General features: G+C 33.1%; 1 protein-coding gene across 1 annotated transcript in view; it reads left to right on the top strand.

Annotated features, from left to right (window-relative positions):
- The window catches only part of LOC124367311 (G protein-coupled receptor kinase 1), a 305,442-nt gene that overhangs the window by 10,394 nt on the left and 280,669 nt on the right, over positions 1 to 14,379 (top strand). Inside the window, exon 2 of the mRNA XM_046824037.1 lies at positions 4,719 to 4,795. Coding sequence (XP_046679993.1) covers positions 4,719 to 4,795 — 77 coding nt within the window. The remainder of the gene's footprint in view (positions 1 to 4,718; positions 4,796 to 14,379) is intronic.

Raw genomic sequence — 14,379 nt, 5'->3', positions numbered from 1 at the left:
AAAGTATTCCCGTAACCAATTTTCTATTTTCAAACTGATTAATTACATGTTCAATGAATCAGATGATTGCTGTTGTAGTTGATTTTCCTTGTATAACCCATGCTGCTTGTTGGTCAATGGGCTAGATGTTCTATTAATTGTGTACGCACTACTTTTTCAATCACTTTGGAGAAGGTGGTGACTAAAGAAATGGGTCTGAAATTAATGGGATCTGTTATAGAATTTTGTTGTATTTAGGATAGACTTTTAAGCAATTTAGAGCATTTCGAAAACATACAAACGATAGAAGTAGTCGATAGTTTTGTTCCTAGGCAAATTTTACTGTCTAAGCTGCATGTCTTACATGGGAATCCCAGGTAGAGATTATGTTCAGTTCAAACTAACTACCTCAAATATAATATCCACAAGAGACTTGTGACGTTAAGATGTAAAGTAGCGGGTCAGTTGCCACGTGTTAAGAGGCTCATAGTGGTCAACATCAAATTTCCACATTCAAACATCACGATGCTGATGTAACATGGTAGATGCAGCTTTGTCTGATGCAGTTTAAATGTGGCATAGAGTTTGCAGTTGTTTGACACTGAAAGAGAATGCCTGCTATTAGTCTGATATGGCTCGTAATAGAAGTTCATTACTGATGCTCTTGACTGCAAATTACAAAAATGGGTTAAGTGAATAAAACCTAGTACTTGCTAGGGCTGAGGCGTTTCTAAACAACTGCTAAGATTTGGGTGATTAGGTTTGGCTAGCTCTAACTTGGCCTAGTTGTAGCTAAGTTGTTCCGGAACACTAGTTATTGCTTGGAAACGAGGTTAATAAAAAAGAGTCTAACATTTGAAATTAGCAACTGTTAAGAAATTGTTAACTCTGGTCTAGGGCATGCTAGTTGTTTTAGTTGTTTGTTGGTAAAATCCCTATATGGCTGCGTTTTTAAAGTTATGTCAGTGATACAGTTTTCCATACGTTGGGAAATATTAAATTGCGAGGAGTTAATAGGTTTCACAGTGAAAGCGTTGAACTTTCAGCTGCATAGTTCTGGAATGAAATGTGGTGGTGCTCTTTCACTGAGGAAGCAACTGAAAATCTTCCTGATATCGTTGCGGATTCTCGACTCCAGTCAGCGACTGGTGAAGAAATTGGTGTCCATAGAAGTGCATGGAAAACTCTGAAATATGTAATGAATAAAACAATTGACAGGGTTCTTAACTGGATCCATTTTCCATCAACGGTTCAGGAAGTAAATGAGGCAAAATATCTTTGGCAATAACTTTTTCATATAATATGTTCGGAGTAGTGGACTATTTTGAAGCCTCAAATCCATGGTGATGAATATGTAACAGAAAGGTTTTACCAGCATTAATAGCCCATACAGACAACATGTAATGCCAATGAAAAGTTTTCAAGTGAGTGCGGAGTGACCAGGAAAAGTTCATGATGGCGTAGGAGGGAAATTAGAGGAATTATATCTCGCTTTGATGGATCAGCATGTTTACCATGCAACTCTGGGTATTGTATATCCCTGTGGTTAATAAAACTTCCAACCAACGCCCGTGAAAGAAATTTTTATTTGATTTGCTCTATAGAAAGAGTATTCGTTGAAAGATTTCTTTGTCGGATTGAAAAGATGATGTCCAATTTTGGGGAACTGCGTACGAGTTGCATTAGGAAAAATACTCGAAGTTATATTGTGCTGTGCTGTACACCATAGCACCGAAAACATAGCTGCAGCCAAGCCTAGCTACTGCTACATTTTTCTGGACTTGCTTACATTTTTCTGGACATGTGGATACTCCGCCCTAGCTGTTGCTAACTAAATCTTGCATTTGTCTAAGTTATTCACTTTGGTCTGGGGAGGAGCTAGGACTAAGCATTGTATGCTAACCACTAGTTTAGTGACTAGGTTTTATTCACTTGTTATGTGAAGTAGAATATACCTTATCATACAGAAATAAAAAACAAAATTACAGTTAGAATCAATGTACACTTTGCATATAAATCTTCCTCCAATTCTCTTCTGGAGTGACAGGTTATTCCGGATGGATAAGGGGATAGGGGCCATCTTGAGTCAAGATCCATGAAGAAGGATTGCAGACAATATATCAATCATGTTGCCTTGAAAGAAGGGGAGGCAGCTCTGTACCATCTTCTGTCAAAGCAGGCAGGGGTAGTACATGCTTATGTTTAGGCCAGTAACTGCCCTTAATGCTTAGGGAACCCCACCAACTCAAACGGTTATTTCTGATGTAGACCTATCGACCTATCATTCCATCCCAATATCTCTAATTTGCAGTTAGTGATTTGCCGCTCCTGGACATCCATAAGATTGCCCAGATTTAAGTGACAAATTGGTTTAGCTGTATCCAGTAACTGGAAGGTATAAACCAGCCAGAGTTATGAAACTATTAAATTACTATACTTTGTTATTAGCTTGTGTAAAATAATTGATTTAATTTTGTAACACAATGGGACAAATATTGTTTTTATGTACTTGTAAGGAAATCAAGGGTTTGCTTTTTAATTTTCCACTGGGAAAGTTAAGCAACAAGTAGTTAATAGAAGGTATCAATTTTATGTAGTAGGAACAATTGTGTAAGTTTTTGGTTTGGTTGGCTGAAGATCATATAAATATGGACTAGACAAACTGTCTCAAAATCTAACAAAAGTTTGCTATACGAAATTTTTGTAGATAAATTACACCATGATATTCTGAAGCTATTCAAAGCCCCTGCCATGTTCCCAAACAGGAAAAGTAGAATAGGTGTGAAAACCATCATAAACATTTATATTCATGTTACGACATGCTTTTTTCATTTCAGACTAATTCATTTGGACTACATAACTGTTAACTAAGTTGAAGGTCGTTTGTGTTTTCCTTCAAGGTGTTCATTATTTTTGTTTGTTAGTGTAAGTACAGTGTCCTCTGCATACATTATTGTTTGGTATAGTCTGTTCATGTACTGAGGTAGGTTACTTGTAATTAAGAGGAAAAGAATTGGCCCAAAAACTAACCCTTGTGGCACTCCTCGCTTCATGTGGAGTGCTTCAGACTGAAACACGCTCATTGTTACATTTCAGTTGTACTAGGTGTTTTCTACCATTGAGATAACTCCTGAACTGAAGACAATAGACAAAACATCTTTATTACATGATCATAGAGAACAGTAATTGAGTCATTACATTTTTGTTTACATAACAAATAAAATTGATAGCAAATAACATATTACATAAATAGGTCAGAGTTTAAAAATTCGTATTTGTTGTAGAAGGGTCTCTCTTGGAGCCATTCATTCAGGGCTTTCTTGAAGTATTTAGGCTGTTGCTGTTTGGTATTATCTGGAAGTTTATTGAAGTATAGGGCTCCTTTGTAAGATGGTTTTTTCCAAAAACTCAGGTGATGTGTTGGCAAGCTGAAGTTGGAAGTATTTCTTGTATTGTAGTTGTGAATATCTTTGTTGTCTTGAGTTATAACTGCTTGTAGGATGACGTCTTGAATATAAAGAGATACTATTGTGAGAATTTTAAGTTGTTTGAATGACTCTCTGCAGCTTTCTCGGAATTGCAGACCTGCCAGACTCCTGATAGCTCTCTTCTGGTGCTTGAGAACTCTCCCAAGGTTAGTTGCAGTTGTACTTCCCCCACACTGCTAGTCCATACCTCAGATGTGATTCAATCAGAGCGAAATAAGCAGTTTTAGCTACTTCTATGTTACTCATGTGTCTTACTCTACGTATTACGTAGATGCCTGAGCAAAGTTTTTTGCAAAGTTGGTCAACATGAGGCTTCCAGTTTAGATTTGAATCAACGATGACGCCGAAGTACTTAGTGTAAGCTAGTAAGGTTTTTTAAGCAATAGATCGTGTAGTGGAACAAACTAGTGACTGTATTTCCGCTTTCAAGTTTGCCTCTAGAAATCTGTGCTGGTTGTCTGTCAAGAGGTTGTTGGGATTAAGACGTGTTACAGGTCTCTGCAGTGCAACCTTTTCGATTATTTTGGAGAAAGGCGATGTTACAGATATGGTAAAATAATGACAGTTTTTAAGCTGGGTTTTGGACTTGGAATATACTTTTGTGATTTTACATTTTTCCTGGAAAGTCCCTTTGTATATTGAGCAGTTTGTAAATGTTTTAAGGGAATAGAAGTGTCTTTTTTCTCTTTTTTACAAGTTTTGGGGCAATTTCATCTAGGCTATATTGTTTTGGGTTTCATAATTTCAATTATTCTTTGGTAGCTGGCTGTTTTCCATGTGATTGTGTTGTAAATACTTCAGTGTAAGATTTATGTAATATCTTAATTATTTATGTAATAATAATTGTACTTTAGAAACTTCCATGTATATGACAGTCACAAGTATTTATGTAAAGGTTAAAATGATTGGGTATGACTTGACATATACAATATATTGCTTAGCAAATGTAGAAGTCCCACCAGATTTTGACTTAAGAATTTAAACTAATCGTCATTTTTGTATAATAAAGTTTTTTTCTTATTTCATTGTTTTTTTTTTTTAGTGATAAGTACTTCTATTACAGTAATTACAGATATTATTTTATTCTTAATTAATTGTTGTTTACATTTGTTCATAGCAAGACACCTGCTAGAACTCTATGTATCTCTATTACGTTTTGTGCTAATGAAATGTTTACATATATTTACATAATGTAAACTTTTACCTGAAAATTTGTAAAAATGTATTTACAAAGTGTTCTTTTTGTTCCAGTGTCAGGAGTGTAATGCACAAGTACTTAGAAAAGAAAAATGAAGTGAATTTTGATAAAATATTCAACCAAGTCTTAGGTAAGTACTAGCCTAAGTCATGATTGTAATCTGCTCTTTTTTAAAAGTTTTTGGAGTTATCAAAGTAATGGAACATAACCTTCTTCTTGCAATAATTTTAATTCACACTAGCGTGGCCATTTCTGTTGATATGTAAGAAAGTTATTATTAAGTAGAGAAAAATGTATTAAAATTATGTTACGTTCAAAGTGATGTTTTAAAAATCAAAAGAAGAATATTAATCGTACTGTGAAAAAATGTTAGATTTACAGTAAATTCTCGATGATCTATAGAATCGACAGTGGCCCTAAATGCCTCACCCTAACACATTGTGTATTAATTATGCCAAGCTACAACATGTGTAGGCATGTACAGTGATGTACCGTACAGTTGTAGTTTATTCAGCCAGTATGTTTTATCACTTTGAATGAATTACAGTATTTAGATATCGTTTAAATATTTCCAAAGTATATTTAAAGTTTCAAAATAATTTTGGTTTTTTTTATATTTTCAAAATGTAAACTTATTAACCGGAACTTCGTGGATAATATGCCCATTAGGTAATTGGGAGTTTACTTTAGGTTATATTGGAACTATTGTCACATTAACCATTCAACACAGGGCTTTTGTAATCCTTCATTACTGTATTTTTTGTAATTATGTCCTATTTTTCAAACGTTTCTAACATTAACTTAACTCTCTTCTAACCCTTGCACTTTAAAGTCCAAATATTAGTCGTAGTAGTTTTGCAAAAATCTCTGATGTTCGAAATTTTATGAGTTTGTGAAATGTGCTGAAAACTCCGATAACACAATCTAAGCCAAAACCAAATATGTTAAGTTTTGTAAACAATATCTCTGTCTCAGTTACACTCACTTTTAATAGCAAACAGCTGTAAAAAATGGTCCTACTAATAGACTACATATCCCATGTATTTCCAATCCGAAATAGTGTGCACCAAAATGGCGGCAGGTTTCATCACTTGACGGAATGTCTGTGTAACTCGTGAAATGCAAGGAACCGTCACTGGTGATATTTTTGACTGATGAATAGCGTCCAACTATCTAGGAGGGTTAATAGAATTGTAAGTTAATTTCCTCATAGTATCAGTGTAAAAGCAAAGGTGTGTATAACCATTGATGGTTAGTTCTTGGCAAAATCAACAGTTTTGTAATTCACTCTTAGCTGACCACTTTCTTGATCCTGTGGTTATTAACGAGTACGATGTCTGAACTGCCCGATAGTTATTACAAAAAAAATCAGATTAGGTGTATACATTGGTGTACAAAACACTCATCCAGATCTTGTAAATATAAACCTTCACGGCCAAGGGTGTCATAATTGGGAAAAGGCTCTCAGTAAGTTAATTTTGATGGTGAGTTTAAGACAGTGATGTGTCACCCGAGGATATGTTATGTTCCAGCTAACATCGTTAGTAGTCCTTCAAGAGTAAATAAAATAAATAAATAACATATTTATTGAGCAGGCTTCCTTCAAAGTTACAGTCTCTGATTTACAAGACAACACTTGTCATAGCATACAGATAATTAATAATTTTTGTAAAACTTAAACTAAGTAAAAGTATATAAAACTGTTTTAGGCATGAATTTTAAACGAACAATAACCAAGGCTCTTCAAAGCAAGGGGCAAAGCATTGTATATTTCTGTTCAAAAGAATCTAAAAACTTTCTTGCCGATTTCTAGATGATTTCTTGGCAAATGAAGTAGCTGTCCTGTTGAGTACTGCGAGTGTTTATTTCATACCTGAAAATAAGCTTTTGCCTGAGATATTCAGGCTTGCCAATCTGAAGAACTTTGTAGATAAGTTGAACAATTTGCAAGACACAGCAACCTTTAATCTATAACACCTTAGAACTTAACCTAAATTCACTAATATGATAAATTTATTTGAGATTGTAGTCAAATTTCAGAACTGTGTTTTGCAATATAGTGAGAACCATTACACTTTCACGAGTAAGACAACAAGCAAAAGATGGAAGAGCACAGTACACAGTAGGACAATATGCGGACAATTTGCAACTTAGCAGACACTGGCAGTATTTTTACACGTCTATATAATGTCTTTAGCTTGATCATGGCGCTTTTACATATAGATTTTATGTGACTCGTAAAATCAAGATGAGAATCCAAAGTGACGAACTGATTAATGCAATTATGAGGCGGTTGATAGTTCAAAGATGAACCGTTCACCTGCAAAACAGAACATTTCCGAGTCCGAGTTAAGTAGAAGCCCATGATCGTCCGACCATGACTTCATCCTCTCCAGGCCCGAATTGATGTTTCGCACTTCCTCAGCTCCCTCCAATGGGTTGTAAGACAACAACAGTTGTGAATCATCTGCATAAGAGTGAAGAGAACAGAACTCCAACTGATCTTTTAAATCTGCAGTGTATACAAGAAAAGAGTATTGGCCCCAGGCATCTACCCTGAGAGACACCAACGGATCTGGGTAGCATGGGAGACAGCCGGCCAATAACCTTTGTTCGATGAGTTCTCTCCAATAAATAAAACTAGAAACACATAACAGAATTGTCATAAAAATTATAAAATCAAAACTTTGCTAACAACAATTCGAAGTTAATCGTAGAGGTGATCAAAAGTGGAATGAGTCCAAAATTTGTATAAGAAAGATTTGTGAGTTATTTGTTGATGTCATCAGTGATAAAAAAATCCCCCCTATAACAGTGAGGGTAGAATTTAGGTTTCAGTTGTTAGCCATCACATTCTGTGCCATCAGGCTTGTCTCTTGCCGAGGTTGAACTGTGCAAGAGACAAGTGGGTGGGTGTGGGGTAATGGTGTGCAGTGAGGGAGGTTTGGAGTCAGGCGAGATCACTGATAACATTTATATCAGTGATAAGATAACTCTTCCCAGTAATTGAAATCTATTAAAGCCGAGGTTGAACGGTGCAAAGACAAGTGGGTGGGTGTGGGGTAATCGTGTGCAGTGATTGAGGTCTGGAGTCAGGCAAGATCACTGATAACATTTATATCAGTGATAAGATAACTCTTCCCAGTAATTGAAATCTATTAAAGCCGAGGTTGAACGGTGCAAAGACAAGTGGGTGGGTGTGGGGTAATCGTGTGCAGTGAGGGAGGTTTGGAGTCAGGCGAGATCACTGATAACGTACGTAGTGATCTTGAGGAGTGCAGGCCCCCTAGCTGGTTTTGTCAGGTACTGGTGGAGTGTGATTAAAAACCTTTTTTTTATACTTTGAATTAAAATTGAATATAATTAATGTTTGTTATCAATAAACCATATTCGGTCCAAAATATTTATAAGTCTAACATTGATATTATTATTTTGAACTTCATGTTTGCAACACGTAATAATACTCATAAGAAATAGGAATCATCAGCAGCAACTACATAACTATAATACATTACCTGGAACGGTAATGTACGTCTGTAAGTCTATGTGATGACTCTTGACAAAAAGGTCATAGATCTTGTAACTTGATACATAGGTTCCTCTTGGCCAAAGAAAGAACTCTTAATGATTTTGAGGTCAAAAGTTCAAAGAAGATTTCTATCCATTCCTGTAATAACTTTTGATACAAAGTTTTTAGGGACTTGATACTTGATCCAAGGAAGAACTATTGATTTTTGGGTCAAAACTTCAAACAGCAGTCCGTCCATGTCTGCAATAACTTTTGATAGAAAGTGTTTAGGGACTTGATACTTGGTAGAACTCTAATGATTTTTGGTGTCAGAAGCTAGAAGGGTGTCTGTCTGTGTGAAAACTTTCATTACATTCTGTCATGTCCTTCTATTCTTCTTTGTATTGTTTTATTTTCCTCTAATGTTATGTTTTGAAATGTAAAAATTCAAGGAATTTACATGATAATTTAATATTTTGTTTAGAATTTAAGTTTAATTGTGCATTATGCTTGTAGAGGGGAACCTAAGTAATGGCTAAACTTTTTTAACAGACTGATATCTGTGGGATATTGATAAGAAAAAAATCCCTGTTCTGGGGAATAATTTGATAACTTGTAATTGGCTGTGATTGTGTTGAAGGCAGCAGTGAGTAGGTGCGGTTTTAACAGCTGATGTGTTGTATATACTGCTCTTGACATGTTGGTCCTAATTTTTAAAGAAAGGAAAATGCTAAGATCTACAGAACCTGAAAAGTTTCCGTTAAGGACTAAATTAATAATTTCAACTCATTTGTATACAATTTTATAATAATAAAGCAATATATTTTTAATGATACTATTGAATTTTCACTCTGGAAATTTTTTATTTTTTTAAAGAAATAACTTCTTGGAGTTATTATGTTTTCGGAACTGTTCAAAGTCTTTTTAGTTTTAGTTCTATTTTATACAGCCTAAGGTTTAATTTTGTATTCCAATTAATTAATACCGACAGTTGAATATAAACTGTATTATGTATTATTTGAAAAATACATTTTACTGTCTATTACAAATTATGCATGTTTTAAGATTTTTCCAAACCCTTCAATTGTCTTAGTTCATAAGGAGTTGAGACCATGCAACCCTGTTGGTGTTAGTAAAAAGACGTTTAACAATGATTTAATGTACATCATACTTTTATATCCACGTATGTTTTATGATTTTCTGCTTTGTTTTGATTGTTATTTACCTGTATCAGGAAAGTTTCACTATAACAGATAAAAATACAAACTATTTATAATACAAAATTAAACTTCCAAAAATGTGATTATGAAGTAACAGTGAAACAGTGTTTCTCTGCACACGCTTGAGTTTGTCACAGATAAAGATGGCAGATTGTACCGTTGTCCACATATACACTGCCCAGTAAATGTGTAAATCATTCCTTACTTGTTAGTAAACTAAAATTTTATGGGATTTTGGGCAACTCTTTAGCATGGTTTCAATCTTTTCTTCATGGTAGAAAGCAAAGAACGCTAATCAACAATAATGGCATAAAAAGTATATCATCATGGGTGAATATATGTACTGGTGTACCACAGGGGTCCATTCTGGGCCCTTTGTTGTTCATTATCTTTAAAAATGACATGCCACATAATATTAGAAATGACCTGATTTTGTATGCTGATGACACAACATCTCTGGTAAAATGTAACAGGGAGCAAGATTTAAGATTAGAAATAATTAATTCCCTAATAGACTTAGAAAAATGGTTTACTTGTAATGGGCTCGCATTAAACAGTGATAAGACACAAATTGTAAAATTTCAGACTGTACAAAATAAGGCTATGTCCAATTTTAATATAGATTTTAAGAACTCAGTGATTGTTACAGTAAATACCACTAAGTTTTTGGGGCTAGTTATTGATAAAAATCTTTCTTGGAGACCACACATAGAACTGCTAAATAAAAAACTGAGCTCAGCTTGCTACCAAATGTACACATTGAGAGAGCTGGTTGATATTAAGACTAGGCTCATAGTTTATTATGCTTGCTTTTGTTCATTGGCACAATATGGGATCCAAGTGTGGGGATGTAGTTCAGGTATTTTCTCTGTTTTTAAATCTCAAAATAGATATATTAGAACCATACTATTTTTGAATCAGAGAGCTTCATTTAAAGATATTTTTAGAGATATGAAAATATTAACCATTCCATCATTGTATATCTATAAACTGTTTAATATTTATTCATAATCACCTGAATTCAGAAACTATAATTCATCATGAATATCAGTATGGCATCCGTTTTAAAGACAATCTGCAATTTCCTCTTCACAAATTAACATTATTTGAAAGCTCTCCAAATTATATGGGAATTAAATTTTACAACGAATTACCTCTACGTGTAAAGCAGCTAACAGTGTTCAGTTTTAAAAAATCAGTGAAAAGCTTACTAATTAATAAGGCCTATTATAATATTTCTGAATTCTTGCAGGACAATCTGCAGCTTGTGTAGTTTTAGTGAATTTGACAAATACATTGTTAATGTATGAAATGTTGTACAAACTGTTTTTACCATATAGTATGTATTATTGACAAGCAACCTGTTCACACAACATGTATAGTTGTATAACTGTGGATGTTATGTTGCAATAAATTTCTTGATTCTTGATTCTAGTCCGAGTTCGGGTGTTGTATAGTTTTTTGACAACAGCACACTCAGAAAATGATGATATGAGAACGTTTTATATGCAACTAGTACAATATATACCGTATATAATTTATGATGTTTTGAAACAAGGTCCAATCAAAGTTAATACCTCAAAATTTAATTGTATTTATATAAGTAATTGTGGTAGTGTTATAATTATTTTAATATTAATTCTGTTATTTGTATCTTACAGATCATGATCAAAATAACTTATTTTCTTAACTAGGCCTTATAATTTATTTTCAGAAGAGACAGCTGTTGTGAAACAACCTTGATATTCTTTCCCTGATAAGAACAATGCTAAGCCTCATGCACTTTTATGTTCTTATGTTTTCATTGTAACGTTTTGGGAGAGTGGGAGAGGTCTCGTTTTAAATAAATAATTAATGCATGTCCAAATGATTGAGGTTTTTTGTTGTAAAGTGTATAGTTTTAATATTTTAACGATAAAATACAAAAAACTAGATAAATCAAAAACTAAAAATCGCTTACATGCGTTTAGTCATATCTTACAATGAGATACATCCTACCTGTATAATCCTATGACAAAAAATAACATAGTAGTGCATGAGGTTAAACATTGTTTTTATCGGGCTAAAACCAAAAATGGCTACTAGTACAGTAATTTTTGTATTTTCTTGATAACATTATCATATTTTAGGTCTCTTGAAGTTTTGTCCTACAAAAATAGTAAAATTATCAGAACAAATAACTCTATAATCTATCGATATATCTTTTCCTCACTAACAATTTATCAATCTCTTCTAAGAGTATAAAATTAACATATTCTGGCAGTGTTGTGTAATTTCATATTTTGCTGCAGTTATTTTTGTTTTGGGAATGTATAATGTGATTTTAAAAGGAAAATACAATTTTAATATATCCTGTTGTTAAGTAAATTGTGTAATATTAATAATTATGATAGTTTCTTTTCAACGTGGAAATATTAAACTTTACTCTTCAGTGAGTTGGTTTAATCCAAGTTAAATATTTGTGCTTACATAAAAGTAATGAAACATATATATATATATATATATATATATTATGTTATGAACTCCACATTATTAGGGTTATCTTTATGTTAGATATGTTATGTTATCTTTCAGGCCTTCTTGCAAATATATATATGCAACATTTAGAAAAACAACAAAATAATGAGTGTTACTAATCCATTTAAAGATAAAATAATTTACTGGTTTAGATATGTTGATGATATCTTATGTCTTTTCAAAGGAGATGAGAAGCAAGCAGACCAGTTTTTTAACATTCCTCAATTCTATATCCCCAACAATTAAGTTTTCAAAAGAAATCCAAAAAAAGTCAAAATTAACTATTTATCTTGATATAAGCATTTCTAATTCTTAATGGAAAACCACTCATTTGAAATTATAGAAAAACAACCCAAACAGATCTTCTAATACCATCAACCTCTAACCATCCATGGAAACACAAATTAGCAGCATTTCACTCAATGATAAACAGAATGTTAAATATACCAATGAGTGATGAAAATAAAACTAAAGAAATGAAAATCATAAAATATCTAGCTGTCAAAAATGGATATCAACCCCATATTGTAGACAAAATGATTCAGAAGAAAATAAGAAAAATCAATAAAACCAACACAATACGGCCTAATCCTAATAATAATGAAATTCAGAAATATATATGTGTACCTTTCAATACTAAAATCAACAAAGCTGTTCGAAAAACCTTTCAAAATTCAAAATTTTCCATCAGTTACAAAACAAGAAAATAACACGTTTAAACTAATTGAAAACAAAGTAAGCCAAAAAGATGACAAACAAGATTTATAACAAACAATGTGGAGTATACAAAATTAACCGTAGTGACTCTGAAAGCTTATTATATTGGACAAAACTGGCATGAAATTTTAATTAAAAGGTTTAAAAGAACACATACAAGCTTTGAAAACAAATAACATGTCTACAATAAAATCAAATTTCGCTGAACATTTATTAGAAACTGGACATAACTACAAAAATATTGAAAAATAACATGGAAATTTTGGATATCGAAAGGAAAGGAGAAAAAATTAAACACGAAAAGAAGAGATTAAACATATTTATCTAAATTACAACAAAGATCCTCACAAACATATTAAATAGCAATTTAAAAAATAAAACAAATCCTATCTTTGAAAAAAAATATTAAACACATGAATCCTTAATCAAAATTACAACTGTGTCATATAAGTTTAACATCTGTTTAAAATAGTCGACAGGGTGTATATTTATTTGTTTTTGTTTATTATTTAATTAGAGGTTAATGTTCACACTGAAGATGGTTTATACCGAAACACGTGTCTGAAATAAAAGAAATTTAAAAGGGTTTTTAGTTTACGATTTATTATTCTAATATATATATATATATATATATATATATATATATATATATATATATATATTATCCACCAGTTTTATGGATAATTGAGTACATCCAAAATTACCTAAGCACAAAGAACAAGAAAACATGAACAGATGGATCAAATCTTTGCAATAAACCCAGGTTTAGTATGCAACATGTGCTCCACTTCAAAAACATTTACAAGTAGTTCTACACAACAATAGTACAGTATATTTGAAGATGGGGTGGGGGGGGGGGGGGGTGGGGGGGGGGGGGGGTGGGGGGGGGGGGGGGTGGGGGGGGGGGGGGGTGGGGGGGGGGGGGGGTGGGGGGGGGGGGGGGATTTAGGCAGCCTAATGGGCTCATACTAATGCTCGTGTTTTTCATTAATGGAGTCAATGAATTTGACACTACGTTATTGGTGCTAGAAAACTAAGACATCCCGTTTCTCGTAGGCTAGTTAGTCATGGCATCGTGAGACGTGCGTGGTATTTAAAATTCGATATCAATCTTTATTATGAACTCCTCATAATTAGTTATCCCCTACCTTGACTTCAAAAAAGAATAGACACTGTATTCGTACGAACATTGTATGCTACACACATTTAGTGTGGTAACGCTAGTTAGTGCTGTACGGTGATTTATAGATAGGTCTACCATTCTAAATCTTTTCGTTAGAGTTTTAAATCCATTTGAGTATTCCAGTAATGACCCCATTTTAATGAATTTACATTTAAAATGTTGGTTACTTATATTCTTGTTCAAAATTTTACTCCACAACATATGTTAAATATATTTATGTGATATATGTATAGTAACAGTTTTTTTGGTCACGAACTATGCCGTTTTCAAGTGGATTTCTAGCATTTGGAGTAAATATTTTCATATGCATAATGCCTAGTCAATGACTATTTACTGTCATTTTTACTTTATGAAATAACTAGTTAACTCTATGCTTTTCATAAAATTGAGTATCCAATTATAGAACTACAGCACTTAGTGTATATTAAGGTTGCATAACAAGATTTTAAAGGCTGCTACGTGACAAACAAAAAAGGATTTCACCGTTGTCATGGCAAAACGGAGATTCAAAACAACTTAGGTTGACTTATTTACATGATGAATAGAATAATTTTATTTCTAGTGAGTAA

Source organism: Homalodisca vitripennis, chromosome 8 (genome assembly GCF_021130785.1).
Source record: "Homalodisca vitripennis isolate AUS2020 chromosome 8, UT_GWSS_2.1, whole genome shotgun sequence".
In the NCBI taxonomy this organism is placed as follows: Eukaryota; Metazoa; Arthropoda; class Insecta; order Hemiptera; family Cicadellidae; genus Homalodisca; species Homalodisca vitripennis.
This window is presented reverse-complemented; position numbering and strand designations above follow the sequence as displayed.